At 33.1% G+C, this 26160-nt stretch overlaps 3 protein-coding genes across 5 annotated transcripts; 1 reads left to right on the top strand and 2 right to left on the bottom strand.

Annotated features, from left to right (window-relative positions):
- Positions 1-234: 234 nt before the first annotated feature.
- LOC140045568 (palmitoyltransferase ZDHHC5-A-like) lies at positions 235-16160 on the bottom strand. The gene is made up of 8 exons (XM_072090535.1): positions 15957-16160; positions 12656-12777; positions 12214-12371; positions 8486-8658; positions 6574-6676; positions 4299-4390; positions 3273-3423; positions 235-3010 (listed from the first exon to the last, which is right to left on the bottom strand). The coding sequence occupies exons 1-8, from the start codon at positions 16058-16060 to the stop codon at positions 2378-2380; spliced, it is 1536 nt and encodes a 511-aa protein (XP_071946636.1). The 5' UTR covers positions 16061-16160; the 3' UTR covers positions 235-2377.
- A 284-nt stretch (positions 16161-16444) lies between these two features.
- On the top strand, positions 16445-18495 carry LOC140045566 (sedoheptulokinase-like). Of its 3 annotated transcripts, none has more exons than XM_072090531.1 (4): positions 16445-16521; positions 16768-17426; positions 17517-17692; positions 17876-18495. In XM_072090531.1, exons 2-4 carry the CDS (start codon positions 16789-16791, stop codon positions 18493-18495), a joined length of 1434 nt encoding a protein of 477 aa, XP_071946632.1. In that variant the 5' UTR covers positions 16445-16521; positions 16768-16788. The 3 variants fall into 3 exon arrangements, with proteins under 3 accessions (XP_071946632.1, XP_071946634.1, XP_071946633.1); XM_072090533.1 differs by having other exon boundaries at positions 16465-16480; XM_072090532.1 differs by lacking the exon at positions 16445-16521 and having other exon boundaries at positions 16660-17426.
- LOC140045567 (RWD domain-containing protein 4-like) lies at positions 17418-25838 on the bottom strand. The gene is made up of 7 exons (XM_072090534.1): positions 25665-25838; positions 24964-25044; positions 23337-23446; positions 22613-22766; positions 22165-22267; positions 21950-21999; positions 17418-19299 (listed from the first exon to the last, which is right to left on the bottom strand). Exons 1-7 carry the CDS (start codon positions 25695-25697, stop codon positions 19264-19266), a joined length of 567 nt encoding a protein of 188 aa, XP_071946635.1. The 5' UTR covers positions 25698-25838; the 3' UTR covers positions 17418-19263.
- Between the last annotated feature and the right edge of the window lie 322 nt (positions 25839-26160).

The raw sequence follows: 26160 nt of genomic DNA, 5'->3' as shown, positions 1-26160 counted from the left end.
TTTGGCATGCTCAAAAGTGTCCTTTTAATAGAGATTTTTCTTTAGTGTTATAATGGCCCTCATTTCGTGTAAAAGTGTCCCCTTAGTACCATTTGGCATGCTCAAAAGTGTCCCCTTAGTACCATTTGGCATGCTCAAAAGTGTCCCCTTAGTACCATTTGGCATGCTCAAAAGTGTCCCCTTAGTAGAGGTGTCCCAAATGAGGAGTTGTACTGTAGTAGTAAATGAAATAAATAACAGTGCATTCTTATGTTAACACTTTATTACTATAACTTGAATAATTATATTTTCTTAAATTGTGATTTATAAATAAACAATTTGTTTGGGTAATTTAAAAGCCAAATTGTTAAATACACAAAACGATTGAACTTGGCAACAAAGAAATTGATTGTTCTAGTCGTATTGTATAAACTTAAAAATTAATTAAAATCCCACATTTATGTCACAAGATGGTCCACTTGGCCAGCAATTTACAAAAACTACACTGAAAACAAAATCTAGCAGCTCTGCCAACATTACTCCTCTGTGATAAATTACTTGCGAGTATTCAAGGAACATTCATTTCATTTTTTCAGACATTACCAATTTATTTAGTTTCTTAATTAACATTAATATCTTTACATCTGAAAATTAGTTACCAAAATAAATTAAATGTTTTGTATGTGATGTTTACAGTAATTCAATAACTCTTTATAATTATCAATGGTATTAATAAAAATTACAGTTATAATACCATTCTTAAGAGTTATTGGATTACTGTAAACGTCTTTATAATGTAAATTTTAACTATATCAACTATTTACAATCATGGAGCTATAAAATTACATGATACAATAGATTGTGTATGAACTTTGTATATAATATAAGTACATTTTTAATAGAAAATCGTACGTCAATTTTCACTACATTTTTTGAAAAATGTTACACACGGTATAACTGGTGCAGTGGCTATTATTATATTCAGGACAGTGTATTAGTTTTCACAGCAGATATTGATGAAACCGTTCTTGTAATTGATCTATTTAACTACAAAAATGATATTTTTTTTTAAACAATGAAATCAGAGTCTACCAAGTTTTTTTGGCATTTTACCAGGGAATCTTACTCTGTTTTACCAAGTACGGTATCTCTATATTAAATAAACAGAGATATTCATTTCATATAATTTATATATTAACCATTCTAAGGCATTCTATTTCTTTATTAAATACTAAAAAATAATAATTGTTAGTGTTTTACAAATCTTAAAAGTATATAATATATACATCATGATACAATCCAGCAGTATCATAAACAATGATATAAATAAAATAAAGAACGTTTTACTTTAGAATATCGCATGAATAATTATGACATCATGTCTCAAACAAGGTGCAACATTACCCCAAACATTTTTTTCTTCAGAAATTGAGAATATAATATCTGAATTCCAATCAAAAAAATACAAGAAAATTCACATAAAAAGAAATTGTAATATATGAGCACGAATTGTGTTCTAAAACTTAAATACTTACACTAGGAGCAAGGTGATGTCTAACAAAATTATAAAATAAGTGATAAAGTATGAACCAAGTGTAAGCCAAATTTTACATCAGCTTTTAATATTAATGCTTGATTCTGTTAAATTGTAGATGCATAGTGAACTGAACATATTTACAATTGTCCATTTAAATTTGATCACATGATCAATATTTAGTTTACAGAGGTTTTTTTTTATTAGAGAATTACAGGTAGGTTATATTAGTTGCAATGCAGAATTATGGGTTTAATAGCAATTCACAGAAAATGTACAAATGTAGTAATGTGTGAGGAACGGTAGGCATTCTTTATATTATCAGAGTTTGATGTACACATTATTGAAATAAAAAACACATTTAAACAAGAGAGTCACACTAAAAACACTTCTGAGATACATCATTTGATACTTAAATAAGAAACATAATCTCCTCAAATATAAGAAGCTTTCCTAAATAATACAAACTTTCTAGAATTATCAAATTTGTACCAGTACTAATACAAATAATGTCCAAAAATGTCTTAAAATATCAACAAATATTACATACAGTTTGTCTTCTAACATACAAATATTTACGGAATTGGTAGCAATTCTAGAATTCATCCACACAACTTCTTGAAAATCAGTGCGAGGAAAATATTCTGTAGACGACGACAACAAGCTATCCACACGTTTACATTGCATCCAAAGATATTTCCTCAAGCCTGTTAAGCTCTAAATGTTAGGCTGTAGCTTACCATCAACTTTATTAAAAATGCTACACTATTTATATTGCATGAGATATTCACATAAACACTATTTGTGAGCGAAAATAAATGATATTCACAGTTTTTTCAACATTACAACAAATTTTGGTCCAATTTATACAGAAACTTCAAAACTCTGTGAGCCCATGTGTGATGAGTCTTGCATACAATATGCATGGCCTGGTGTTGAGTCCTTGTTACCACGAAAATGTTGGTTTCGTCCATTGGCCTTTGGTTTCATTGATGTTGACTTTTTAGTAGGCGAAGACTGCGACTTCTGCATATCTTCAGCCTCTCTGCTCATTTCAAGCGCCGTCACAAATGAAATCGGGCGACGAACTCGTGATTGTTCGAGTTGTATATTTTGGTGCCTGCCGATTGGCTTCCCAGAATTTGGATTAGATCTTAATTCATCTGGTGGTAAAACTTGCCCTCTATTGTCTATGTGAACATTATTTTGAATAGGTTGTTCGATTCTTGGTTGTCGACGGGACGATGGACTCTGTAGGTTCTCAACCGGGTTGTAATCATACATTGGAGGTGTTTTATCACCGTTGCTTTGTTCGTGTCTGTTAGAAGCCTGAGGTGGTGCAACTCGTGCCATTTCTCGTAAATGCTGAAAGTCTTGACGTAGTGGTGTTCTAGCATATGGTGGTGGCTCTTCTTCCTCAGTGTCTAAACTCTGACCTTCGTCTTGATAATTAGGTTTGCCATACATTACAGCATGGTTACTAGGGGAATTGACACTCTGTGAAAACAAAAGCAGACATCATGATCAAAACACGATATTCTCTCAGCATTATAATGTATTTATAATTTATTTATGATTTTGAATCAGTTTGAGATAATACTTTAATGGTTTAAAACAAGAATAAATGTTTACAAAATGACTACCCTAACTCAGAGTGGTCACTGGTTGACCATTAGATGCATGTCCAGTTATTCACACCTAATAACAGTACTGGGCTCAATGTAATATACAATATACATAGTAATTACAAGAGATTTACATAGTTTGGGTAATTATTTGATCTGTTGAAGACTGGTGGAGCACCATTTCCACTGACGTTAAGACGAATCTCACTTTCAGACAGGTTTTTAAGTGGTTGAGGAGCATAGAGTGCTGCCAATGTCAATGTACATCCTTTGTAACCTAAATATCTGAAAGACAATCATAACCATTGTAATCCAAAACTAAAAAAAGTGGTGCAATTAAATTGCCTTAAATTAGTATGATTCTGCTTGCAACAATACTGAAAAAGATAACATTTACAACTTAAATTATGTCAATAAAGATTATGATTATGACAATAAAGATTATGATTATGACAATAAAGATTATTGTATGACAATAAAGATTATGATTATGACAATAAAGATTATGATTATGACAATAAAGATTATGATTATGACAATAAAGATTATGACAATAAAGATTATGACAACAAAGATTATGACAACAAAGATTAAGATTATGACAATAAAGATTATGACAATAAAGATTATGATTATGACAATAAGAATCAAGAATGATAATACAAATATTAAAAATTCAAGACTATGACAAAATTGAATTATAGAATGTAAAGAATATAGTGAAGAAAAAAAAATTACAACAAATATTATGAAGACAAACAACAAATATTATGAAGACAGAAATATAACAATATATTCATGAACAATGAGATTGATATCAAGATAAAGACATATTCATTTAGATATTAGATAGATAGATAGATATCAGGATAAAGACATATTCATTTAGATATTAGATAGATAGATAGATTGATATCAGGATAAAGACATATTCATTTAGATATTAGATAGATAAATAGATAGATTGATATCAGGATATTAAAGACATATTCATTTAGATATTAGATAGATAGATTGATATCAGGATAAAGACATATTCATTTAGATATTAGATAGATAGATAGATTGATATCAGGATAAAGACATATTCATTTAGATATTGTTGTATCATTTGACTGCATAACCCTTAAGATTTATTAAAATGAGAATAAGACATTTACCTTGGTCGCCATGGTATGCAGAATACATCACCACAGTTACTCCAACATCCCATATCAAAAGGATTATGACCACTTCTGAACTTGCCTGTTACCTAAAAAAAAATGGTTTAATTCATCCTATTGAAAACAATTTTAAACAGATGAACAAGATTAATCTCACCATTAAAGACGCAAAGGTTTATTGATGGAAGCATTCTGTACATAAACAGAGCAAGTTGGCTTTGAGTCACTCATATACAAACTTTGTGAATATTTTATAGATAATATTTAGACCATGATTATTGAAACAGGATGTGAAAATGTTATTTACATTAAGCACAAATCAAGCATATTAAGTGTCCATTCATATGACAGACTTTTGGATTTTATAATATCAATATATTTCCAATCCAACAATGATGGAATCAATCATACACATTACAGCAGTATTGTTTACAAACATTCGGTTTGTTACATTAAGAATCATGCTGTACAAATTATCATTATTAAACACTGACAAAATAAAGACAAAATCTTTAAAACTTGGATAACATGTATAAATGATGTATCTACACTACAGATGTTAAGATAGAAAGTACTTAATAGTAACATTTCAAAATATGAGAATACTAAAATAGATGATTAATAACCTAAAAGTAGGTGTATTTGATGTGTATTACCAAAATTACAAGACGTGTAGAACAGCGGTGGCGCCAGGATTTTCCAGAAGCGGGGGCTACATTCCCCGACGAGGGGGCTATGCGAGCGAAGCGAGCATCACTAGGCTGGGGGCCGCCAAGGGCCCCCGGTGTTCTAGCGTCATTTGAGGCCATTTTAATAAGATTTAGGGTAGCCACTTTTTCCATTTTTTATAATGCATAAATAAAATACTGCGTGCAAAAACACGATGCGCGATGATGACTGTTTCAATCCATATTTTTCAATTTAAAAAAAAAATTCAAAATATGGCTATATTTATCGGGTAAATTGTAGCTTAGAAAAATTAATATACGCAAACGTAAAGCGTAGGCTACCAACAGGCGAAGAGGTGTGCCTATATTGTTTATCGCATAGGCGTAAGAAAATTTTGAAAAATAGAGCTGCTAGGTCCCCGGAAGTTGCAATTAATTTATATACATATTAATGATACTATGAAACGAAATTACAAGTCTACAGAAACAGACAACCGTGGTTGGGATGGAGCTAAGAAAATTTAGAAAAATAGAGTTGGAGGTCCCGGAAATTGGACTTATTATACTTCAAAACAAGAAACAAAATATAGTCCCTATCATGGTTGTGACTGAGCTAAGACATTTTTGAAAAATAGAGCTGTTAGGTCCCGGAAAATGCACTTATTATTCTTCGAAATATGACCAGCTTTATGGTTGGGGCTGAGCTAAGAACATTTTTAAAACCAGAGCTGCAGGTCTTCAAAAATTGCATCTTATACTATGGAAACATCGGGCCTAGAGGCTTAAATAAAGTGGTCCATTTTGCCTTTATTTTAGAGGGGGAGGTGGGGTGCGTCCGCAAGCGTAGAACCTTTTAGTAGTCGGGGAAATCAGTTTATAGCCTACTTCCCAAGTGTATGCGTGCGTACGTACGTCCATCTGAACTTCCGAGTGGTGAGAAGTTCATACAGGACATTGAAAATTTAATAACTTAGCTATAATTAATAAGATGTTGGCTAAGTGAAAATAATAGCATGTTTTTTTGTTTAGTAATGTATGAAATATATATTTTAAGTGCCCCATGGTAGAGGGTTACTTGTAAATCAAAAAATTTGTGAACATACAAACAATTAACATAATTCGTTTTTCCTGTAGTGTAGCGTACGTCGACACACAGTACACGACGTAACCGTCGGTAAACTTCGCCTGGAAAGTAACTACAATACACATTTTGGTCCCTGGATGGAACATGACATCACGCGTCTGGACCCAACGTTGAACGATTCGTACAAAGGGATACCGCCAGACAAGTGTGTACCTAGCTACTGTTTAGCTAGATCGCTGGCAATAATGAATGCATAGTGCATAATAGCCCTCTGATGTACTCACGGTCAATGGAACGTCGCGGTTTTCTAGGCGCTGAAGCTACGAAGTGAACGATTTTTACTGTATATTATTATTCCCCGACAAAAAGTACCCGTGTTCCCCGACGGGGGGCTAGGCTCCCCGACGAGGGGGCTAGAGCCCCCGTTGAATGACTTTTTTATCAATGTTCATACCACTCCTGCGCCCCCTGTGCTCAATAGTGCAGACATAAAATGTACAAAACAGTGCTGTATACATACCTGTTCATTTGTGGTGCGCCCCCTGGTGACCAGGGTGGAATGGAATATACTTAAAATAATGACCGGTATGAATGTAAGAAACACAATCACCAAAATAACAAGACTAATTAGTGTTGTCAAGGAAATGATAGCACATGCAGTCATACAAAACATAATCACCAAAATAAGTGAATATTTAAAAATGGATATAAAATATACATGTATCACATTACTTAAAGATATAGATCATAGAACACAACAAATATTTATCAGATGTCAAATTTGAAGGATAAGCTGGAATGATAATGTACTAATCACTGAATAAAACGCAATGTAGGGTTAGAAGACATTTTATAGCTGATCATCAATATCCATTGTGATTAAGAAATATGTGAAAAAGACAACTATAAACAAATGTAAGTCTGTAACTTTACACTCTTTAACTTTAAATGTTTTTAACATAGTTTGTAATGCAGATACTGAGAATTAGTGTCAATGATGATAAATACATAGCTTAACTTCTTTGTTCTACAAATTGATTGATTGTAAATTCAATGTACCACAAACATCTTTCTTAAGCTCTGACATCAAGATTAACGATACAGTACTTATAATGCAAATTTACACATTTGTACAAAATTTGCATTTAGCCAAACTTGTGCTGTCGATAAAAACTGATTCTAGATCATGAAAATATATACAATGCACTCTTACAGTAGCTTGTAAAATTTATATGAAAATCACAGTGAAATTATAACAACCAATCACAACAATGACGTTGCTTGGGGCGCAGTCAGTGGGGAGTCCTGTATTAAACATAAATACTAATCATTTTTGCATAAACATTTAAATTTATTTACAAAATGCATGACTGCGCCCCACAAAGTATTAACAGTGAGATGTAAAAAACATACCACATACAGTACATTTCCAACATATTTCAACAAACATCTTTCAAAAGTAGCATTATTACACAGACAATGTAAAAACAAGACAAATGCACATAGCACAAATATATTAACATGCAACACACTTTTGGACGACAGCACAAGTACCTGCTCATAGGTCGTCCGGCCTCTGGTTGCTAAGGACATATGGAAGCCTGCAAGGCCAAACACAGGAAACGATGTCAAAGCTACTATGCCTACTACGCAAAAACTGTGCTGGTTAAGAAGCAAACACAATCAATAAAACAATAACAAGTAACAAGTATTGAAGGATAGTAGAGTGTAAAACACAAAGAATAACACAAGTCAGTTATACGTTTCTATAAAACATTGGAAAACTTGATTAGTAAACAAATGAAACATGAGAATGTTAACTGAGAGTCAGAAATGTCGCTAAGTTTCATCAACATTTTTGAAAGGTTTTTTAACACAAAACAAAAATACTCTTTAAAAAAAATCGAAGAGGATCATGACAGAGTCTGTATGACTAAAGTACCACAGAAACTATTCACAGAAATGAGGGACAACAGTGTAGAATTGAGGGACAACAGTGTAGAAATGAGGGACAACAGTGTAGAATTGAGGGACAACAGTGTAGAATTGAGGGACAACAGTGTAGAATTGAGGGACAACAGTGTAGAAATGAGGGACAACAGTGTAGAATTGAGGGACAGTGTAGAAATGAGGGACAGTGTAGAAATGAGGGACAGTGTAGAATTGATTCAAATTTCCAAAATTTTATTTAGTCCGTATTCAAAAGATATAGTTCTAAGAAATTGAAAAACCTGTGTAAAATACTCTTATAATTTTATCAACAACATATTGTATTGCCTAACATGTCTGTCTTGATGTGAAGACATTACAAAAATCAGTAATCATGGTGAATTTAAAAAGAAACACATCATAAAACAGGTAAAGAATTAGGCCTATAGATTTTGTATAGGCTAGATTGTGTAAAAGTAGCGTATTAGTAACAAAAAGGATACCCAACAATACACTTTGTTGTTTTCAGATCTTCTTTATGAGTCAGGATATAGATCAATGTGAATGTAAACACAGACACCATATGAATAGTCAATGACAGAAGAAACTGTACAAAATACTTGTAATTCCGACGTCCAATACAGTTATTCACCCATGGACAGTGATGATCAAATTTCTGAAATAAAAAATAAAAAATTTACTGAAAGATAAATACTAGTAGATGGTTAATTAAAAAAAAATTCTATAAATTTCCTGCATCGCCACTAAAAGTTAAAACCAACTTAGACTAGTCAAAAAGACACAAATTTATCTTGCCCACTAAATTTGAATCAGTTATGATAAACTATTGTACCATTAAAATGGACCTGAAATGGATTTTCGATTTTTTTCATTTTAGAATGATGTTTTGGGGGCTATTAGGTGTTGCTAGAATGTATATTGTTACAAAATATAAATTGGCCCTTTTGGGGAAAGCCCTATTTGAAAATCAAAAAAATTTGCGGGTGACGTCACTTTGCGAATATATTCCTATCCCTCCAATGGACAATTTGCAGTTTTTTGGCTATAACTCTTGAAATCTATGGAGTATTTTCTAAAAAATGCTTGTGCATTTGCAGAAACGTATTTAGAATTTTTTTAGATAAAATTATTACCGTATAAACGGTTATTTATCGAGTAAATGACGATTTAAAATCTTAAAATCAACGTTTTTTTTCTGGCAATACCGAAGTTGGCCTGGCAACGTTGTCCGGGATACAGCTCCGTGCGCAATGATGCGTATCCATATTTTCTGTTCGTGTATTTTGTATATCGTTCGTAATTTATACTGCTAAAATGTGCTAGTTTCTTTAGTTTTTAGTTTAGCAGAATTAAATTAGCAATATGAGATGATAATTTATTTGTCACGAATCAGGCAGTTCGAAAACGAATTTTATTCATATTTTACTTTGGCTGGACAATGAGCACAGCAAGTTGTTGATATCGCTTTGGTCCTTGGATGCACATGAAACGGAGCGCGCTGGATTGGGGGCCTAGCCTAGTTAGGCCTAGTAAAGGTTTGGGAGGTACAGTAGGCCTTCTAAATTCGGGTTTTAGAACAAACGAAGTACATTTTAGGGACCTATATTTCAACAACATTAGATATTGAATAAATTAGTATTAGTGTCAACACTTCGGGTATCTTTCCAGGCCGTCGATCATTCACTGACTATCGGGCGGCATACACGCTCTCGATATCATCGTGTGTATATGCGACGTCGTGAATATAGAGGCTTCCGACGGCCGTTGAAATAGAATATTGCAATGGCGTGAGTAATTTTCGCTAATTTACCATGGTATCTTAAAATTTCGTTTTTACTCAAAATACTATACATTTTGTTTTTATTTGTATGGGTTTGTGTTAATTTGATACATTTAAATAACATGTATGAATTTCTTGAAAATCGAAAGTCCATTTCAGGTCCATTTTAAGATCTTAAAAAGACACAAGGTCTAGTGATAAATGTCTTAAAGATGTATTGTCCATCTGAAAATAATTTTCAAAAATTTTTTTTGTTGAATATGCCATTTTAATGTCACATAATAGTTATTGACTTTGACCAAAAATTGGATCATAAAACATTTGGATGGAATTTAAAGCAAAAAATGGTCAAATTGGCTGCCAGCCAATGGATTTTTGGTTGAATTTAACCATTTATCATGTTATTTTATAAGTGAAAACATTATTTTTTTGCCGTGTTTTTTCTACGGAAGTGATTTACTTTATTAAAATTAAAAAATAACCTATTCAAAGTCTGATTTAATTAATCTTCATTTTTCATGCTTTTGGGAGGACAATACATCTTCAAGTTAATTATTAATTTGATTAATAGATTATTAGTAGAGGGCGGCATTATAAATCTATTTGATTGATTAGCTAAATTATTGGATGATATCATTCTACACAAAATATAAATATCTATGAAGGTGAGTATTTTTAAAATGTTCTCTGAAGAACCTGGTTTTCAAGTTGGTCTCTAGTGTAGGCCAGTTAGACTCATTCCTTACTTAATTACTTAAATCTAACTTTTCACTTAGTAATTCTAGAACAATTGACCTTTCTAACATATTGCTTTGACACAATAGTAATATTCATTACCATATTATCATGACTGTCGCCTCTGGCTTTACAGCGATGTTTCATAAAATAATCTTTATCTTTGGTGACAATGTTTTATTATGTTATTCTGTTAAATCACTTTACAACAATAATTTCATTAAAAAATGTCCATCTTACAAGATTTTGTTAACAAAAATAAAATCCCCAAAAAATTCTGAATTAATCACGTACCAATCAATAAAAAGAATTTAAAAGTAATAAACAAAAATCAATCAATGGATTGAAACAACTAATGCAACAATTCAAGATAAGGAATTAAAGAAGAAAATGTAAATCAAAACATGTCTCAGCCAACACTGTTAGGAGCAAAATGAAACATGATGATTCAAAATAAGGAATTAAGGAAGAAAATGTAAATCAAAACATATCAATATCTCAGCCAACACTGTTAGGAGCAAAATGAAACATGATGATTCAAAATAAGGAATTAAGGAAGAAAATGTAAATCAAAACATATCAATATCTCAGCCAACACTGTTAGGAGCAAAATGAAACATGATGATTCTTAACCTCATTTACTGTATTCACATTTAATAAATATGTTGGATAAACATTCTTATGCTGCACTTTTTAGGTGCTGTAAAGTATAATTTATTACTGTACTTTGAGGATTACAATGTGTGTACTGTACATCAAGAATAAGGACAGAAATCACAGAAGCAAATGGACATATTTTGTCAAATTTAGAGACAGGAACATTAACACATTCAATGAGAATCCTGTATTAGATATACTCCACAGAGAGTGCTTTATATCTTTCATTTACTTTTGGACCCGCATTAAACTTTGAATGTTTCCTTCAATGCCAAAATAAAAAGTATATTTTATACTTCAAAAGTAAAAAGGGTTGATTAATAGTAAACAAATCATAATTTAAAGTAATTGGATGGACTGCAAAATAATAATAAAGAATCAGTTTTAATGAGAGTCTTGTCTCTGAAATACAGTAGTTTGTTACCATGGAGGTATAAAATTTAATTTTATACATCCATGGTTTGTGCAACATGAATCATGTTGAAGGAATGGCTTATTAGTTCACAAGGCTAGGTCACATGACATACAAGGAAATGAGATCTTTCCTTTAAAAGCACAAGTAAAGCTTTCACAAAAACAATCCTCAATATCATTCATTGATTTAATTAACTGTACATTTTTTAATTGATTTGTACCGTAGTACTACTTTAGTAAGTACAGTAGTTAAATGTAAAGATTGTAGATGATTTAAAACTTTTACTTCACTTTAAATGAAAGAGAGAAAAAGAAATGTGGTTTTAACAGGAATGTTCACCTACCACAGCTTTAGAATATCAAGACAGGAAAAACAAAGGGACTTTGTTTGTAACACACAGACAATGTGATTAGAATTCCCAGTGGCAGAACGGCTATGAGCTCTCACTGGCTAAACCCAGCATTGGACCCCAGAACATAAGGAGTCCCAATGCAACTACTCAGTATTGGAGGGCCCCTTAGGAGCGCTAAACTAGGGGCCTTTGTCCACTGCATTACGTGACTGGAAGGTCTTCAAGACATAAAGAAATAAAATGCTGTTTTAAAATAAGAAACAATACATACTTCTATACAGTGATTACAAACTGAGCAATGTGAGCAACGAGGTGGCCTGTAGAATCCACAAGTTGAACACCATTTCATGCGTACTTGGTACCCTTGAATCTCAACTACTTTGTATAAAGGGGCTCTTGATTCTTCCTCTTTGTCTTCATCCCCTTTTGCTATAAATATTGACAATTTTATTTAAAAATAAATCAGTTTTAATAACGTGCTTGGTTAATTTTATGCAAGTTCAATGTCACATACTTTATCATACTGTATCAGCACATTGAGATTCTGAGAGCTCTAGAGCGAATTATTATCTTAACTGAACAAATGTTAAATTGACTAAATTTCAGCATTATCAATCAATTGTTTATTGAAGTTCAACCATTTTATTGCATTCAATAACAAGGACCGTAATATTTCAGACAGAATCTGTTCTGTTTAAAAATAAAATACTCACATTGTGGAATAACTCCAGGGTCGACAAAGGTTGCCAGAAGAAAATTTCCAAGAACAAATAAGAATAAGATACCATCATAAATTGGTATAAATATGGTATAATCTTTTGTAAGAGTTGGTATGCTGTGAAAAAAAAGAAACAGCAATACTGGTAATAAACATTATGAAAATCGTGCAACAAAACACTTGAAGTTTATATTACTGTACTTGAAAATTCTTAAGTATGGCTACTTATTTCCAAAAAAGACTATCTTGGAAAAATATTATCATTAAATCATATAAACATTTTTAAAAGAATGTACTTTGTTCTAAAATAATTCATCTGGTTTGAATAAATTATGTTTGTATTTTTCTTTGGATAAACTAAGTAGAGACAACGTAGCACAAACAGTATGTCTAATTTCATGGTTATCCAAAGAACAAATACAAAATGCATAATGTATTTTGTATTAGAAGATTGCATACTCTAAGATTAGGAATCACTGTGGTAATAACAAGTATAATTGATTTTTATTTATGTAATTAATAGCATTACAAAAGGCAGCCATTGTATTATGGTAGTAGTACATTACTATGCTTAATATTCAGATTGTCAAATTCAATTTTAAACATTTGTTTTTACAACAATGATTCATAAAGTAAAAGGTGATATGTTTTACAGGTTCAGAGGTCTACATTTCAAATGTAGTTGATCCCAAATAAAAACAATGCAGCACTGTACATGAAAATGTATTTTTATTTATTCCTGTAGTTTAAACATTGCTAAGCAATACATTGCTAAGCAATACATTGCTAAGCAGTACATTGCTAAGCCATATACAGTACCTACTACCATACTCTGGGGAAACTTGCAACATGCAACAACGATTTTACAATTCTTTTAATTTTATACATTAAATTTTTCTTTACAATATATTTTAATTTTATCCGACGAAGTTGGCCTTTTTAGTTTTTAATGTCAAGTGCATAGAGACATTACGCATTCCATGCACTAAATTAAGTCTGAATTTTATTACTGTTTATGGTGCATTGAGGAGGGTGTGATTTGACCATATTAATTATAAATTAATCATGAATAATACCACCAAACTTGCGAGTTAGGATGACTATAACAAGGCATTTAATAAAAAGGCAAATTGCCTTAAAATGTAAATGTGACATGTTTCGAGAAACTATTCTCATCATCAGAACAGTAAACAACGCCTAGAGTGCTTATATATACCAATAGGACATATTGTATGTAAATAGGTACGGTAAGTAATTAGCATAATAAAACAAGGAATGTAGGCAACAACCAATCATATGGCAAGTGTGACGCCTAAGTTATAGATTTGTTTGTTCAAGGAAGGTTTACTCCACGAGATGTGAAGGGCTTCCTTGACCTTAAGTTTGAAAGCGGAATCTGCAGAATCCAGAACGGTGAAGCAACCCGCATTAGCGAGGGCCTTACACCGTTTTGAATCCTACAGATGTTGAAAAATGTGAGAAGCCTTGTCCCTGAAATGTTCACGCACCCGCATTGATAACCGTCTATTGGTTTCACCAATATACGTGGAATTACATCCCATACATTTAAATTTATATACAACACAAGAGCGGAACACATCAGGGACAGGGTCTTTAAGACTAAACAAGTTTGAAATTTTGAATGATTTGAAAGCTAATTTAATATTAATACCTTTGTAATATTTACGTGTAATTTTGTCGATTCTTTGTTGTGCGCATTTGGCAAACTGTAAGTAAGGTAATTTAAAATAAAGAACCTTGTTTTGTTCAATAATCGACTCAACTGACGCAACATTGCAAGGAGAAAAAATATTACTAAGATATCTGTAAATATTGTCATTAATTATACTGAGTGGAAAACAGTTTTTACTTAAAATGGTTTTAAGAGTTGAAATGTCATTGTTAAAGCTAGACCAGGAATTATTCAATTTGTAAACTCTGTCAATCAAAGTACGAACAAGCCCAATTTTGTAAGAAAAGGAAGTGAAACTGTTAAAATTAGTGAGGAGACCCGTGAAGGTAGGCTTCCTGAAGACCGAAGTTACGACAGAAGAACCATTATTGTTTAACATTATATCTAAAAATGGAAGACAATGGTCAATCTCATATTCAATTGTGAACTTTATGTTGGGGTGTTGATCGTTAATATAGTCAAAGAAAGTATTTGCATCATCTTTTGTATTGAATAAACAAAAAATGTCATCAACATAACGACAGTAAAACATGACCGAAGCTTGTGAGAAGTTCTTTAACCATGTTTGTTCATGATGACCCATAAATAAATTGGCTAAAACAGGTGCAAGTGGGGATCCCATTTACACACCGTCTATTTGATCATAAATATCACCATTGAATATGAAATTGGTTTTTTCTGTAGCAAGTAAAAACAATTTGCGTAAATCGCTTTTGTTTAAGCTCATATTATAATTGACATCATTAGTGATATAGTCAACAGCAATGTCAATGCATTCAAACAGGGGGATGTTCGTGAACAAACTAACAACATCAAATGACACCATACATTTGTGCGAAGTGTCAACATGTTGGATTTCCTTCACAAATGTGAATGAATCAGTCGCCACATATTGATTAGGTAATACCGGAATAAGTAATTCGCATAAAAATTTTGCCAGATTTATTAATATTATTGTTAATAACCTGTATATAATTTGACAATGACCACATCATGATAAATAACATAATCAAAATTCAATTTGGAATATATTATTAACAAATAATATTAATATAATTACAATTTACAAATTATTCATTTGACAGCTGATGATGATTAATTAATCAATGTCAATGAAAAAGGCCTAGCTAGGCTAGAGAGGCCTTCTATTCTAATTTTTAAAGCTCCATGTTTTAAATAACAATACATGTAAAACTACAACTTTGTTTTGGCATACAAAATATAGCATAACCTAGGCCTAGCCTATATAGAGAGGGGGACTAGGCTAGGCCTAGCTAGCTACCTACTACTAGCTAGGCCAACACTCACAGTTAACTCGGCAGTAGAAAGAATTAGGCCTAACATTAACAATTAATCCCAAATAAAAAAGGCGTTGGTTTGAAGATACAGCCTACAAGTTAGAACTAACATAGCTGGGTCTATCAACAAGCAATCCGTCTCCCCAATGGCAAAAACAAAGACCTAGCTAGGCTAGGCCGACGCTACATAATTTCAGAGTGTTTAGTTTAGCTCGTCTTGCCTCCTACATAGGTCTGGGCCTAGCCTACGTACATTTTCAACAAGAACTCTACCCAGTATTATTTTAATACATAATAGTACTTACATAAATACAAAAAATAATGACGTGGTTCCAATTAGAAATATATAAGCAAGTGTGGCTGGTACAATGTTTGTTGACGGCAAACATTTCTTTTTACAACAACCCATTTTATTAACTGTTTGATAGATCAGTCTAACAACATTTTGTCCAAGGCCGACCCGAATGATATGGTGATATCTGTCTCTCTCCACCCCGCCGCCGAGAGGTCGTCGTCGTCGAGCGAGCAGCAGCAGCAGCAGTAGTCAACAATTTTTACGCCGCCCAACAGCCTACGTATTCACAAAAAGTTTTTCAAAATACATTGTATCTTCTAGTAATATATTTTTAAGAGATGTATAAAAATAAAAAATTGCTAGGAATGAAAATATTATTTTTATAACTAATTTTTTATTTTAATTTATGTAAAAATAATTATTCTAAATATATAAAATGTCAATCTTTTTCAATAAGAGAACTGCCGAAATATGGTGGTGGGTGGGTGGGTGGCCTGAACAGAAATTTCTGAATAGGAGGAAAACATGGAGAATGTATAAATGCACACAACATTCAACATATTTTTGTTAATACTGTATATTTGTTTGTACATTTTTACAATAAAATGATTTAATTTGAAATATATTTAAGCCAAACAATCAATTATTTAATTAGGCATTTTAGGTATCTAATTGAAATGAGAAGTTTGTCTATTTTTTTTAATTGACAAGAAGGGAATCCATGCAATGCAGTATTTTGTTTATACTACAGTACTATAATATTGTTTTTATATTAATGTTTTTATATTAATATTTATTAGTGTCGTGTGTTTATTTTATAGAATACAGTACAGAAATGAAAAATGAGCTTCTTAGTACTTGGTATTGATTTGGGTACAACCTCTGTCAAAGTTGCTGTCATCGATAGTGAAAATCAGCAAGTTCTTGATGTGCAATCTGAAAATACCAATGCCGATATTGTTAGCGATACTTCACCATTGGGTAGTGAGCAATGCCACTTGAAAATCCTTGAAGCCTGCACAACATGCATCCAAAGACTGAAAGACGAGCACCGTAAACACATAGGGCGCATTGCTGTATCCGGACAAATGCATGGCGTCATTTTATGGAGTTCCCACCTAATTACCGCCCATCAAATAGATGATTGTTTAGATCTATCAAGTTATCAAGATGATAACATCAGTCCTTTGTATACATGGCAGGATGCGAGATGCTCAGAAGACTTTCTTACAACTCTGCCGCAACCTGATTCGCATCTCAACCTTGCTACTGGACATGGATGTGCAACTTTGATATGGATCAAAAAGAATATTCCTAGTTTCTTTGGAAGTAACACAAATGTAAGATTTGATTGTGCTGGAACGATTATGGATATGCTAACTGCTATATTATGTGGCCTAGTAAAACCTGTTATGTCAGTGCAAAATGCAGCAAGTTGGGGGTTTTACAACACAGTCACAAATTCATGGAATAAACAAATGTAAATGCAAGTTTATTTTGTTAGTCTTTATTCTGCAAATAGTTAACAGTCAATTGATTTTTGATCTAATAATTCAATTACTTTATACAGTCTACAGAATACTGGTTTTCCAATAAACTTGCTACCAAACGTAATTCAACCAGCCAGAAAAGTTGGTGAACTAAAAGCCTCGTGGCTAGGAATACCAAAAGGAGCTGGTGTAGGTGTTGCCATGGGTGATCTACAATGTTCAATATTACCCCACTTGATATCTGATACACATGCAGGTAAATCAAGTTCTACAGTTAAATAACTTGTGTGAAATTTCTAATGCTAGAAACAATGCAAAACAAATAATAATGTACTACCACATTTATAATAAATTACAAGATAATTATTTATTAACTCAAATTTCCTGATACCACAATCCTGCACAACACAAAGAAATTTCTCCAGATTCTTTCTTTCAGTTGTAAATGTTGGGACATCAATGCAAGCTGTCTTTAAATGCCCTTCTGATTTCAAACCAACTCGTTGTAGTCTTCCTCAGGCTTTAGAATATTTCCCCTTTTTCAACGGTTCATACCTAACAGTTGCTGCATCACTCAACGGTGGAAATGTACTTGCAGCAACAGTTAAAATGTTTCAACAAATGATGGAGGCTATGCAAGTGCCACAAGAATACTTCACTGATGAAAAAGTAATTACAATATTGATGGAAAAGGGGAAAAATGTTACAAAAACAGACCTTAAAATTAATCCCACAATTTTTGGTGAAAGACATGCAATGAAGAAGAAAGGCGATGTTAGGAACATCACACCATTTAATATGAATATTGGGGATTTGTCTAGAGCACTGTGTTCTGGATTGATGGAGAATCTGGTTGATATGTTACCAAGGGAGATATTGTGTACAGCTGGTATTACAAGGATTGTGGGGTGTGGCAATGCCCTCCTTAAAAATGAAATTTTACAAGAAGAGTTAAAAAGAGTTTATGATTTACCAGTGGAGATGGCAACAGATGATGTCAATGCTGCAGTAGGGAGTGCAATTGCACTTGCAATATTTTGGCATACCAGCGAAAAATAAATTCAATTAATTTACAATTTATTTACAGGCTGTTGTAATATTTAGTAATAATAATAATAATCTTTTATAAAGTGCTATTTACGGATGTCTCACAGCGTTAAAAGACCAAAAAAAAAGTAATTTTATATATTTTATTCAGTTGACAACCAACAGCGATGAAACCGCCACTAAATGATTAATGTACTTCTGAGAAATTATACTGAATTGATAGTTTAATGCTATTTGCAAACAACAAATTACTAATACTAGTGAATCATGAAGTCATATGTGAAGAATTCCCACCAACTGATACTCAAAAGAAATTAAAACACCCAAGAATTAAATTCCTCCAGTTTTCAGTATAAAAATATATGGCTATATATATATGGCTATATATATGGCTATTCATAAAACTTGGTATTAATGAAAGATATATTCATATTAATAATTTGTAATGCAAACTTTGTCCAAATGAACTAAACCTGAAGTACTAACTGCAATTTATGCTAAAAAACACATTTTTTTGGGTTTGCAGTCTATAGAATTGTGTTGAGTAAAACAGTGTTCTGGACCCACTAACTAAATACTGTATCTATAATTAAGAATCCAAAATAATATTGTTTGTCTTGATGCATTTCAGATATTCCACATAGAAAGCTTTTAATCACCAAAAGTGGGATTTTATGCTCTGGATACTTTAATATATTTGTCATGATGCATATTATTACTGTCAGTTCTCCAGGGTACAGAAGCCAAATCCAATGACTCCTGATGCTTGTCAATTACAAATTAGACATCACCGTGCGATTTTCCAGTTTTTGAAAGCTGAAAAATAATAAATTTAAATAAAAATTGGAAATAGTTATAATTTAAATTATTATTACATGAATACTGATTACAATAGATTAATAATAATAAATATGTGTTCAAGAATAAATCAAAATGTATTTCAAACACCACTATGTATACAATATTTAAATTTATTAAATTGAGGTATTGAAATAGATGATGAATATATTATAACCGTATAAAACAAGGTTACTTACATGCTACAGTATTCAATTTGTAGAAGTACCAATAAAACAAATAAATAAAAGAGAAATGTTTACTAATAGTAACTATTATATTTATTTGTTGCATTCAAATGTGTTTCACAGTCTATGGCAGTACAGTAGAATCTACATAGTGCTACGCTCGCGCTAAGGTCAAATTTTCGTTCGCCAAAATGGCGAAAGGTTTTGAAAAACATTAGCCAAATTGAAAATCCTTTAGCCAAATTTAAAAAACCATAAAAATTCGCAAAAATGTTTATTAAATAAATAATGCATGTATTTGTTTGTTATTTTACTTCTTTTACATTTATATTATTATTATTTATCCCAATGAAGCTGATTTTCGTTACCGCGATTTTAACACGTTCGTGAAATTTCAAAAAGTGACGTGTCTTTGAAGTTAAAAATATACTATTTCTTATGTACCCATGAGAATAAAAATTATATGCCTGGAAAGATCTTGTTTAAGGGATTATTTTTATATATTTTTAATCTATGTTTATTAAATATTTTAATAGAAAACACGAGTTAAAAATGAGGTACAAAAGCCGGCGAGCCGAAATCTGCGCGCTAAAAATAACTTTGGAAAACACCTACCCATTTTCGCACCCGATCGCACGAGGTCCATAATAGGTGGTGGAGTAATTTTTGTTGCATGTTATCAGGCTTTAAATACTCTTTATTTTGATATGTAAATCGGTTATTATTATTATGTACATCCGCCTCATATGTCAATTTTAACGATAACAATTTTTTAGCCTTTCTCATTATCAAAATCTGGCTAATTTAGTAATGAATTAAAGCTAATTTATATTTCTGTTTGATAAACCACATCGTTTTATTTGACTTTGCGTGGACCTGGTGCGAAGAAGCCAACAAGACCAACCACTGAAAAAAATAATCCCTACCATAAATATCAGTGTTTACCATTTTCCTTACAGGGGATTCAGTTCTCCGCTTATTACTAAATTACCGTCGCCTAGGTATTAGCGCGTTAATTAATGATTGGATAACCCCCGCACAGTGGACTGTTCCATTTTCTGAACTAGTATTCGCCGCACACGAGGCATGTCGAAAAATGTCGCCTCTCATCATGGAATACTTGCTTCGAAACGTCAATTTTACCGATTTATTAAATTATTTAATAAGTGGAATATTTATCAATCTATTATATAAAACAAGTACGTTAGGAAGAAATGTACCACAGAAATTTAAGAAGCTTTGAATTTGCTATGCAGCGGCCGTAACCCATTCTATGTAGGCGGCCGAAACGCGCTTTGGCCAGGGTTGCCGTTGTAGTATACGTTGTTTCTTAGCTATTCAATTTAAAGCGCAACTTTCGGTTAGAATAATCGAAAGGGAAATAAAATTAAACATGTTAACATTATACTATTGAGGTAATTACTTTGTTAAATTTAAAATTCCCCTTTTTAAATAACAGAACAGCCTCGTTTACGGAAGTATTCGTCCACATGTTTCTGTTTACATTTTCTTCTCGAAGTTCATTTTCTACGTCGAAGAATAGGGACTTCCCCTTTTATTCGCTCATCATCACGTCGACGACGACCGGCCACGAACCAATCACATTAACTGTGTGTCATTAAAACGTCATCGAGGCACGCTCTGTTTAAACAGAACTAAAAAAATGAACACGGCGATCGTGACGTCGTCACATAAAATGCTGTTGTGGTAAAAAGTGTACTCGAGTCAGAAAGTACCGAAGTGTGGCGAATTCTCGCCCCCATAAGAAGTCACGCCGACCAGGCTAGGCCTAGGCTTGGAAATGTATTTTCGCCAATTTGGCGAACGAGGCAATAATTATTTTCGCCAAATGGAGACTCCAGTCGCCATTGGCGAATTGGCGAGCGGTTAGCGCGAGCCTAGTAGTGTACAGGACCCAAAGCTACAGGTTGACAGGTTGACCCCTGACCCAAAGCTACAGGTTGACCCCTAACCCAAAGCTACAGGTTCACCCCTGACCCAAAGCTACAGGTTGACCCTGACCCAAAGCTACAGGTTGACCCCTGACCCAAAGCGACAGGTTGACCCCTGACAGATGTGCAATGTTTAAATAATTTTAATTAAATAAAAAAAAAAATTGATGACATCATCTCATCTGGCATTGTATACCTAAATTGCAGGGTAAATGCAAATCCTACTGTATAGCCAAGAACTGGTCAAAAGTTTAACTTAGTTACAATTCATAATGCAAATCCTACTGTATAGCCAAGAACTGGGCAAAAGTTTAACTTAGTTACAATTCATAATGCAAATCCTACTGTATAGCCAAGAACTGGGGAAAAGTTTAACTTAGTTACAATTCATAATTTTATTATTTACATGAAAACAAATCACTTTTGGTAGTTTGGTTGTTTCAAGGAATAAGAACATACCACTCACAAGTAGAAAAAAATGTACCTTACCTTTACAATGTCAACCCAGTTCCAACCTCTTGGCTTTTCGCCTTTAAAATCTAAACAAAGAATCAATGATGCAGTAGCCAACTATCTAACATTAAGGTTTATGGTGTAAACATTGATTATTTAGAAACAATGTTAAACTATACATAAATGATATACATAAATAAGTGCAATTATATGTTAACATGTTAGTTACATTTTTTGTAAGAATTACATACCTGTTTTATCTGCTAATTTTCTCTTCTGTGCTTTGGACATATGTTCTTTCTTTTCTTTTATTTTCTTTGTTTGTTGCACTTCTGTAGTTGCATCACTTGCATTCTAGTAATATAAAACAATACTTCATTTATAGCAATAGAACAGAGCTTAGAAAAAGCATATTCTTTATGTTAGTCTATGATAGACCCTACTTGTCTTCCTGTTCATAAAGAGATTGGTGATGAGAACTGAAGTGAATATAATGGTGAATCTGTGTGGAAAATAAAAACATAAGAATGTAACAAACTCCCAGGTCACAGCTTTGAGGAACAAGCATATGCAAGCCAAAAAAAGACAACAAATACAAAACACTTAATAAGATGGTAAAAATAGTAAAAAAACACATCCATAAATTCAGATTTTGTTTAAAAAAAATGACAGTTAAAATTTAAATAAGTGTGTAAATACCCTTGACTGGATGACCTGCTCAACTTGATTTGTCATGAGTACATCAGCATTTTCCTTGGCCCATTCAAATAATGTATAGGTCATTGCACTTTCTAACCACTGCTCTCCCTCCTCATTAATCTTCATTACAACATTGCATTTTACTTCTGCACATCTACACCAGTAAAAGTATTCAAAATACAATATTAGGGATAGTATTACTTACTAGTACATATCACTGTTAAACCCTAACCCATTTTACTTCTACACATCTACACGTCCCCAGTACAATTATAATACAATATGAATCCATTAGTACATATCACCTAAGGTAATGTGGGTAAAAAGTTTCTAAAATATATTTATGGTATAACTTGCTAGGATAAATCATTTTGGGCAACTTTCTTGCCTTACAAATCAACTGTAAACAAAAAAACCATGTGTTACAAATTGTTAAATCATTGACAGTATACAACCTGCTAACCCCCATAGGACTACCAAACTAGCATTTTTAGTAGAAGAATTTTCAGAATTGGTGGGTTGGGTAAGTTGGCAAAATACCTCCATGGTTGGCAAAATACCTCCATGGTTGGCAAAATACCTTCATGGTTGGCATGTCTTCAATACATAGTATACAAATCTACAATACAGATATAGCAGCTATAGAATTGTTGGAAATATAGCATATGAATACAAACCCCTGATACCCCTTAAATACATGTGCACAAGAGAAATGTTGACTTACATATGATTATTATAGAATGCATCTAAATTGATATTTGGCATTTCTGTTGGATACTTTTCTCCCCAGACAATTTCTAATAAAAATGATTTAAAATGACCTGTATCTCCAACCTGAAGAGAAGTATGGTTATTTTTAAATTATAATCAAATATACATTAAAAAAATGTTTTTATATACATACTGGATAGTGGAAAAAACAATTTTACTTATGAATTTGTATAAAAGATGTATCGCTCCCTTCCCCCACCCACTCCCTTTGTTTTCATCAAAGTGAATAACTATTATGTGACATTAAAATGGCAAAGAGAAACAAAGGCAATCCAGATTAAACTAAAATTCAGTGCAATCACTCTTCAACTGCCAAATGACAATAAAATGGGAACAGGTTTAATCTATTAATTATACACATGAAAATAATCTGCTCATTTCACACTTATAATTTTCGCCGTGGTTAGGATTCCGGCACCGGAACTCAACTGCCCAGCGTTAGGGAATCCGACACGCTATTGCGCATGCCCAGAGCGAGGTAATTGGCGACTCTATACTAATCAACTGCGATGGGTCATTTCATAGCTGCGCCACAGCGAACTATACTAGCCTAGATGCCTACTACTAATACGGGATCCACTAATAGTAAATACTAGGCAGGCCTACCAGTTAGACGTGACCAGTGGGCCTATTTATTTTGTAATTAAAAAGTGGTTGCTTCATTCATATTATAAACTTCATATAATTATGAATTATATAATTACATGACTAGTGTTATGATTTTTCAAGTACAAAATAAAAGATTTCATATAACGCATTATACTGTACATAACAACATGCAATCAAAAGTTGATTTGTTGACTGCGGCCACCGTGTGGATGTGAAAAAACTGAAGTCGGGGTCGCAACGCTAATTACAGCATTACGATTCTTAGATAGATACTGATTATTATTAATATCATAATAATTATTTTAACGCGTGGCGTAGTCGTATTTTAATTATTTATTCATGTATGGCCTAGGCCAATCATCCATCGCTCTCTCGCTTGTGCAACGACTAACTAGGCTACAGTAAATCCCGATAACACTCCGACTCTCGGTGCTGTGGTGTGTGGCACTATAATAGTGCAAGCTATAATTCACTTCCCAGAGCTTTGGGCATGCGCAATAGCGTGTCGGATTCCCTAACGGTGGGCAGTTGAATCCTATACCACGGCGTAATTAATTTGTATAATATGCGATCCTTGCACTGGCTTCCGATGTCTCATAGATATCAATTCAAAATAGCGTGTCTTGTATGGCGTTCGCATTAAGGTTCCGCTCCAAGTTACCTGAGAGATATTCTTACTGTGCGGAATGTTTCTCGCAGTAAGCACCAGCAATTATAACCTGACAACCCCACGAACTAAACGAAAGACATTTGTTGACCGTTCGTTCGCCGTAGCAGGACCCAAAATTTGGAACAGATTACCAAGTCACATTAAGCACTTAGACGACTATAATCAGTTTAAAAAACATTTAAAAGCACTATATTTCAAAGAATGTTACGATACTAATTGATGTGAAGCGCCGCTGATTATAATTAAATGTTGTAATAAATGTGCGCTATACAAGTAATAATAATAATAATAATAATAATACCAAATATTGAAATGTGGTTGGAGTTAACTCCTTGAAATTGTCATCACCCTCGTAGATCGATAGCAACACTTGCCGTTCCTCCTACAAAAAAAAATGTTTTAATACTTTTGTTGCTACATTGGCGTTCCATACCCGTTAACTTGCAAGCTAGTAGCAAAGAACTTATAACACAAGAATCTCTTGTTCGTCCGAAGCGCGTAACAATTTCGAAAGGCATTGTGGGATAGAATAGAGCTATGGGTGGCGCCATTGTGAGCCATGGAGTAGGGCGCCCGCATCAAATTAGAAAGTCAAAATCATAGAGGGGATCTGCTAATGCTCTAGGGGGGATAGAGTAATTGACTGAGGAGTAGGGCGCCCGCATCAAATTAGAAAGTCAAAATCATAGAGGGGTAGAGTAATTGACTTCCTAGTTTGGAGGGGGCGCTGCTCCCATGCTGTGAAATGGCGTCGCCCAGTTTGACCTTTTAACCCTGTACTTCCGATACTGTGTTTTGAATGCAAATTGAAGAACAGGAGATTCTTGTGTTATAAGTTCTTTGCTAGTAGTACGGGCCGAGCCAAGGCACCCTAGCTAGCTGCTAGGCCTAGCTAGGTAGTTTAGTTAGTAGTGGCTAGGATAAAATGGTTTCTTGAACCATTATATTTGTCAAAAATTAGCCCAATACATTCTCTAAAAGTATTCATTGAATAAAACTTACATCTTGTGATTCTTCACTACTAGGCCCATCCATCTCTTTTTCTTTTAAAATACAGATCTCAACCAAGTTAACAGCATGTTTGCTCTCATATCACACTGCGCACTTGAGTATTGTGTTGCTGCCTAAGAGTGCGAGCCAGCAAGGCAGGTATAGTATGTAGTTGTTTTTTGATAACAGAGAACTATCACTTATGCCATCCTCGTATATAATTAATTTCGTACGGAAAATACATTTAATTGATTTTATCATTAGATAGAGTATCATTCTTAGAATTAATTGTCAGTAATATATATAATTTTTTAAATGTTAGGGATATATTTTAAAATAACTATAAATAGATATATAATTACACAAACTCAAGATGTTCTTTTCTGCCTGAAACCTAGGCCGAGGAGGAGGCCTCCTCCTCCTCAGCTCTCTGCTCTCACTTCGTTCGTTTCGCTACCTGATCCGTGCAGGCCTAGGCCTAGGCTAGACTGGATATTATGATTGCAAG

The sequence above is a fragment of the Antedon mediterranea genome, chromosome 3, assembly GCF_964355755.1.
Source record: "Antedon mediterranea chromosome 3, ecAntMedi1.1, whole genome shotgun sequence".
Lineage (NCBI taxonomy): Eukaryota > Metazoa > Echinodermata > Crinoidea > Comatulida > Antedonidae > Antedon > Antedon mediterranea.
Note: the sequence above shows the minus strand (reverse complement) of the source record. Positions and strands in the feature narration are given on the sequence as shown.

What these genes read in the sequence shown, in the direction of transcription:
- LOC140045568 (XM_072090535.1), bottom strand. Translation starts at nt 16,060, where the DNA reads ATGGGTTGTTGTAAAAAGAAATGTTTGCCGTCAACAAACATTGTACCA. An exon ending in TCATTATTTTTTGTATTTAT is followed by an intron (nt 12,778 to 15,956) that starts GTAAGTACTATT and finishes TTTTTTTCACAG; the next exon opens with CATACCAACTCTTACAAAAG. An exon ending in GGCGCACCACAAATGAACAG is followed by an intron (nt 4,391 to 6,573) that starts GTATGTATACAG and finishes ATTTTTTTTTAG; the next exon opens with GTAACAGGCAAGTTCAGAAG.
- LOC140045566 (XM_072090531.1), top strand. Translation starts at nt 16,789, where the DNA reads ATGAGCTTCTTAGTACTTGGTATTGATTTGGGTACAACCTCTGTCAAA. An exon ending in AATTCATGGAATAAACAAAT is followed by an intron (nt 17,427 to 17,516) that starts GTAAATGCAAGT and finishes TACTTTATACAG; the next exon opens with TCTACAGAATACTGGTTTTC. An exon ending in GATATCTGATACACATGCAG is followed by an intron (nt 17,693 to 17,875) that starts GTAAATCAAGTT and finishes TCTTTCTTTCAG; the next exon opens with TTGTAAATGTTGGGACATCA.
- LOC140045567 (XM_072090534.1), bottom strand. Translation starts at nt 25,697, where the DNA reads ATGGATGGGCCTAGTAGTGAAGAATCACAAGAT. An exon ending in AGCAGGTCATCCAGTCAAGG is followed by an intron (nt 22,268 to 22,612) that starts GTATTTACACAC and finishes TTATATTACTAG; the next exon opens with AATGCAAGTGATGCAACTAC. An exon ending in ACTGGGTTGACATTGTAAAG is followed by an intron (nt 19,300 to 21,949) that starts GTAAGGTACATT and finishes ATTATTTTTCAG; the next exon opens with CTTTCAAAAACTGGAAAATC.